This window comes from Cebus imitator, unplaced genomic scaffold (genome assembly GCF_001604975.1).
Source record: "Cebus imitator isolate Cc_AM_T3 unplaced genomic scaffold, Cebus_imitator-1.0 Scaffold8, whole genome shotgun sequence".
In the NCBI taxonomy this organism is placed as follows: Eukaryota; Metazoa; Chordata; class Mammalia; order Primates; family Cebidae; genus Cebus; species Cebus imitator.
Genome location: NW_016107323.1, coordinates 9,066,446 through 9,072,445, shown reverse-complemented (window position 1 = coordinate 9,072,445; position 6,000 = coordinate 9,066,446). Strand labels below are relative to the sequence as shown.

Genomic DNA, 6,000 nt, shown 5'->3' with positions numbered 1-6,000 from the left:
ATTGTACTCTGCTGCCCAGGTTGGAGTGCAGTGGCATGATCACAGCTCACTGCAGCCTCAACCTCCTAGGCTCAAGCAAGCCTCCCAACCTTAGCCTCCTGAGTAGCTGGCACCATAGGCAGTGTGCACCACCACATCTGGCTAATTTTTTAAAAAATATTTTTAATAGAGATGTGGTCTAGCTATGTTGTTCAGGCTGGTCTTGAACTTCTGGGCTCAAGTGATCCTCCCACCTTAGCTTCCCAAAGTGCTGGGATTGTAGGCATGAGCCACCATGCCCAGCTAGCATATTTGTTTGTTTTCTTTTCTCTTTGCACGTATTTTAATAGTTGAAGTCAAATCTTTGTACTAACTTGAATGTTCTCTTTGTATGTGTGTTTACCGAACATTCTTGCACAAACATTTTTCTTTGTAATTAAAAACTCGTTATTAATGTCAAGTAGTTATATGACGTTTCCATGTGTGGAAGTCACAGTAATTTACCTAATCATTCTCCCATCGTTACATCATTAGATAGTACGACAACTATTTTTGTATATAAATCTTTATCTGTATTTCATAGTATTTTCTTTAGATGGATCCCAAAGAATAAGTTACTTAATCTTGAAGACTACAGATACATGTACCTTTTGAAATTTCATGGACCAAAAAAAAAAAAATATCAAACTAAGGCATTTTAGTTTGATTATTAATGAGTAAATATTTTCAAACATCCTATTTGCCATTCTGTTAGTAAAATTACATGTGGAGGAAAAATGATGTCTATAGAGAACATCTGTCTGGGGTCTTATAGAGGAAATCCTGCAGGGACAAAGTGATGAACTCCAATTTCCCTTGAAAGTCCAACTCTTCCTGGAATCCTGGGCACTTTAAATATGCATCATTTTTGCAGTGGGCATGTTTAAGAATAGACTTAACTATTGAAGGACTCTCTGTTTAGGGGAAATTCTTTATTTTGGTTATAGATACATATCTAAAATTTGCTGTCATTTAACTTCATTTATGGGGGGGTGATGATATCACTAAGGTTTTGTTTATTATTTTTGGGAAGCCTTCATATGCTGTCAGGATCAGTGGATAATGCTATATTTTGGTTCTAGGTGATGAGAGCGCTGTGTGGCAGGCCCTGACTCTGCTGGAAGAGGGATTAACCCATAGCCCTTCCAATGCTCAGTTCAAATTGCTGCTTGTTCGAATCTACTGTATGCTGGGTGCATTTGAACCAGTGGTGGATCTTTACTCCAGCCTTGATGCTAAGCATATCCAGCATGATACCATTGGGTTGGTAGTATATACTCTGAATAATGAGCAGCTGGCTACACCAGTGTGGGGTATCCAGGACTCTAACTTAGATTTTAAAGTTGATCCTGACATTAAGTCTTTTCAATTAAATAATAACCTGTTATGATCCATTGCAAAGCAGAAAGATTTTTATATCTCCTAGCATTTTGTGGTAATTTGAAAATGTACACAATTTAGAAATGTGAGTTTTCTCCAGAGATAGCAAATAGCTATGTATTTTGAACCCGTATTCTTAGCAAGCATTATTCTGAAGTGTTCATTTCTGCTTTGTAGTTAAAGTTGACACATGTACTTTATTTATTGACCCCAACAGAGCTTGAATTTGTATTTTAGATTTGTATTTAGACTACTTTTTATTATTTTGCTATTATTACTTAATGGCATTTTCTCTGTTCTCTATGGTGCTGTTTGAGGAAGATAGCATTATGTTGTCTTAGAACTTTTATGTGCCATTAATCATCAGAGTGTAAGAAAGCATAGTATAGAACTTTGGGTCTCCCACAAAACTGAGTTAACTTTTTGTGGTTTTTTAAAAAAATTTATCTTGTGAATTAGATAATTTATTTGGCAGTATGTTTTAGCTTTTTCTTATGCCTTGCTGTTTTTTTGCCAAGTAATTTGAAGTGTAATATTTGTTACTGAGGTAGGTAAGTAAGTATAACATGTCTTTTGTTTTTTTCTTTCCTTTTTATCTAGTTATCTTTTGACCCGATATGCTGAATCCCTAGGTCAGTATGCTGCTGCGTCCCAATCCTGTAACTTCGCACTCAGGTTTTTTCACTCCAACCAGAAAGATGTAAGTGAAAAACCATTTTTCAGCTGTGACCTTGCCTGCTGACTGCACATGAATGAGGAGTGTGTCACCTCATGTCACAAGTACACGTTAAGGTGCACATACTGAACTAGCAAGTGCCCTTAGACCACAGCTTACTGTCCAAGGCTGGTAGGAAGAGGTAGAGAGTTATTTGTGTTTGTTAGAATGAGTGTGTTTAATAGCATTCTTAGAAAGTTGCATTTAAAACTGGTACTTAACTGACTAGGAAGTGTTATTCCTCTTAGACCTATCTTTTGATCTCTAAGAGACTTTTCCAAGTGTATAAGAAACAGCCCATAAGCGTTCATAGCCTGGGATACCATATAACATTTTACAATAGCAGCTACTGTTACTTTTATTTAATTCTGAAATTTATATTCATTGTGCTCTTTGCCAACGGCGAATGTACTTATATTTTCTTAGAAAATTAAAAGGCATTCCAAGAAACGTAGATGAATAATATGTTTTTAAAAGAAGTAGCAAATAAAATAGAGCTTCTCTGTGCCATAATGAAAGGATGGGATTTGCACCATATTTTTCACTGCAAGCAGACTTGAGCTCTACTTGTTGGTTAAGCAGAAGTTTTTGTAGGAAAACTATACGGTCTGTACTCAGTCGACCAATTGTGAAAAACTGCCCAACAGTGAATGTGGAGAAAAGGAATGTCTTCAGGGTGATCACTACCTACTTGGTTTTCACAGACTTCTAAGCCTTATCGCCTGAAATTGGCCGTGCCAGCTATCTGCCCATAGCATTCCATTCTCATGGTCTATGAGCAATTAAGGAACTGGCAAGGAAGCTAGTTTCTGGGGTTCTTCTTGGCAAACACTCATGAGGATTTTTTTTTAAACCTTTTTGTTACTATAACAGGATGACTAATCTATCTTTTATCTAATTCTTTAAGGGTATATTAAATAGAAGGCAGGGCAGAAGCATTTCTGGACATGGGATATAGGTTTGTTGTTTTCAGTTTATGATAATTATGTTCTGACAGGTTTCAGGGAGTGGCCTAGAGGGCTGAAGTAGCAAAGGACAGCTCTGAGTAGGTAGAAAGCAGCCTCTTGTGCTTAGATCATGAGCTGTGTACCATTAGTTGGTTCTTAGTCCTGTATCCCTCCGCAGAGTGGCTCCCTTGCTCCCCCAGTGATTGGTATTCCCTTCAGACTTCATTTTGTGGCACAGCTTCTGATCAGGGCGAGAGGACAATGAGTATCAGCATCTGATCATGTTGCTCAGAAGGTGCTGGCCTGGCTTAGAGGTCAGAAGGTCGTCTCTAGGATGTTGGGTTTCTAAAATCTCCTAGCATGCATGAGCTATAAACTTATGAATTTTCATTGTGTGTTCAAGTATCTGTGCTTGCCCTCCTGTTTTCAAGAAGTGTCACTAAAAACAACAACAAAATTGGAAGAATTGGTTTCCTCAAATCTCAGTATTTATGCTCTTATTTCTGTATTTATAAGAGAGATTAAAGAAACATTTAACTGAAGATTCCTTTTCAAAGATTTGTTTTTCAAATAGCTTTGAGGTAGTGGGAGTAAATAAGGGATTAATTCCAGCCTAGTGGCTGGTTTCCTGTAGCTTTTAATCATCTAGCATTCTAGAACAACTATAGTACTCATTAAGATGTGGTCAGTAAAGACACATTATTTTACATACATCAGAATTAGGCTTTACTTTTTTTCTTCCCACAAATTGAATAGTTGTTTTGAAAGAAAAAAAACTCTAAAATTATAAGAGTATTGTAATATAGGCAAAGGAAACACCTAGGGGCAATTTGAGGGGATGTGTCATCCTCAGTGTTTTTTTTTTCTTTTTTTTTTTTCTTTTTTTTCTTTTTTTTTTAATATATCTGATGTTTTACTGATGGTTGTGTATGGCAAAAGTGACTAATTCATCTGAATGTATATAATGTTGAACCTGATAAAATTATAGCATTTTATTGATCAGAGACTAGGATACTTGAAATATATTTTGATTACTACCAAGAAGATGGAGCTTATTTAATCTCCTGACAGGACATAATCTTGAGGAGTCCTAGAGGCAAAAGAAAAATACAGTACAGGCTGGGCACAGTGGCCCACGCCTGTAATCCAGGCACTTTGGGAGGCTAAGGTGGGTGGATCACCTGAGGTCAGGAGTTCGAGACCAATCTGGCCAACATGGTGAAACCGAGTCTCTACTAAAAATATAAAAATTAGCCGGGCATGGTGGCAGGCGCCTGTAATCCCAGCTACTCAGGAGGCTGTGGAGGAGAATCACTTGACTCGGGAGGTAGAGGTTGCAGTGAGTTGAGATTGCACCATTGTACTCTAGCCTAGGTGATAAGAGAGAGACTCTGTACCCGCCCCCCCTCCTCAAAAAAGAAAACTACAGTACAGCAAGGAACATGTGCCTTGACCTTAATGTTGAGACTATGGTGTGTATTGTTTCCTAAAGAAATCTAAGGTTAAGAAAGGTTATGACTGTAGTGTCTTACTATATGTGTTCAACTTTCTCCTCAGAGTGTTAGAAATTTCTCTTCAAAGCCTGAGCTCTATATTCTGCATCTTTTATTCTTGATAGTTTTTGGGATCCCCTGATGCTTTTTCCTTGGGTGACTGATGCATTTCAATTCCCACCTAGGTCTTTAAAAGAACACTTTTACTTAAATGGAAAATCTAGTGTTCTGCTTAGTAACATTTTGTGCTATGGGATTGAAACTTGTATTTGCGAGACCTGCACAGGGATTTTCTTCCTAGCAAGGTTATTTTCTGTTGTCATCTTACTTTGGTATAGATTTTTAAAAATATCAGAATAAGCACTAGATTTTCATATCTCTAAAAGTCACTTATGTGTTTTTACTTCTTTAAAATTTCCCTTTAATATCTCTGTTTTTCACAAAAATTAGCTAGGTGTGGTGGCGAGCGCCTTTAATCCCAGCTACTTGGGAGGCTGAGGCAGGAGAATTGCTTGAATCTGGGAGGCGGAGGTTGCAGTGAGCTGAGATTGCACCACTGCACTCCAGCTTGGGTTACAGTGAGACTCTGTCTCAAAAAAAAAAAAAAAAGAAAAATGTCTATTTTAGGTTTTCACAAAGATCAATTATTCAGGGGTTTTATGTCCATATATTTTACTAATTTTTACAGTGACCAGGGTTCATTTCAGGAATCCATTCGGGATCTAAATAGCCTCATTGGTGCATAAATGAGTAGAAATAGGTACGGACAACATACTTTGACATTCAAAAGTCTTTAAAGTGCCTGTGGCTTTCAGTTTTGCCTGCAGTTCCAGTAGGGGATTGTTTCTTTACATAGTAATACTTCCACAGCCTTGGTCCTACTGGTTGCATCCCAGACACTTGTCTAGCTCTGCAGTGGTACTTTACTGCAGTGTTATAGAAGGACTATCTAAAAAAGATAAGCTGGAGAACTATAGCTACCTTCTTAGTTTGTTAAAAACTATACTCTTTTTGTTGCCCCTTATTTTTCTCTTTGAAAGTCGATTGCCCCTTTTTGTAAAAAAAAAAAAAAATTAAAATAAAGTGGTGTTCCACAGACCACTTAGGAATTAAAACTGCCCCTACACTTGGTAAGGCTGGGTTCCCTCCTTTAATCATAGCATACTTTGGAACTGTAATTATAGCCCTGATGGGAGTTACTGAAGTCATATTTTCTTTTTAATTGCTGAATCATGTGTTCCTAACCAGCTGGGGGTTTTTTTTTTGTTGTTGTTTTTTTCTCCCCCGCAGCTGTAAGTTCTGTTACAAGGGCATATAGTAAACCTTGCTATGTTTTCTAAGCCAAGGGGCCTTAGGATAGGTATATGTGTTTAGAATATCCTGGCCTCCTCTTGATAGGGTGTATCACTGTCCTTTAATCAAGCTAGAAGGTATAGTTGAGCTTTTT

General features: G+C 37.5%; 1 protein-coding gene across 2 annotated transcripts in view; it reads left to right on the top strand.

Moving 5' to 3' along the window:
- Positions 1 to 6,000, top strand: part of NAA25 (N-alpha-acetyltransferase 25, NatB auxiliary subunit) — a 78,815-nt gene that overhangs the window by 50,876 nt on the left and 21,939 nt on the right. For both annotated transcript variants that reach the window (XM_017542868.2, XM_017542860.1), the window contains 2 exons: positions 1,101 to 1,281; positions 1,999 to 2,098. In XM_017542868.2, coding sequence (XP_017398357.1) covers positions 1,101 to 1,281; positions 1,999 to 2,098 — 281 coding nt within the window. The remainder of the gene's footprint in view (positions 1 to 1,100; positions 1,282 to 1,998; positions 2,099 to 6,000) is intronic.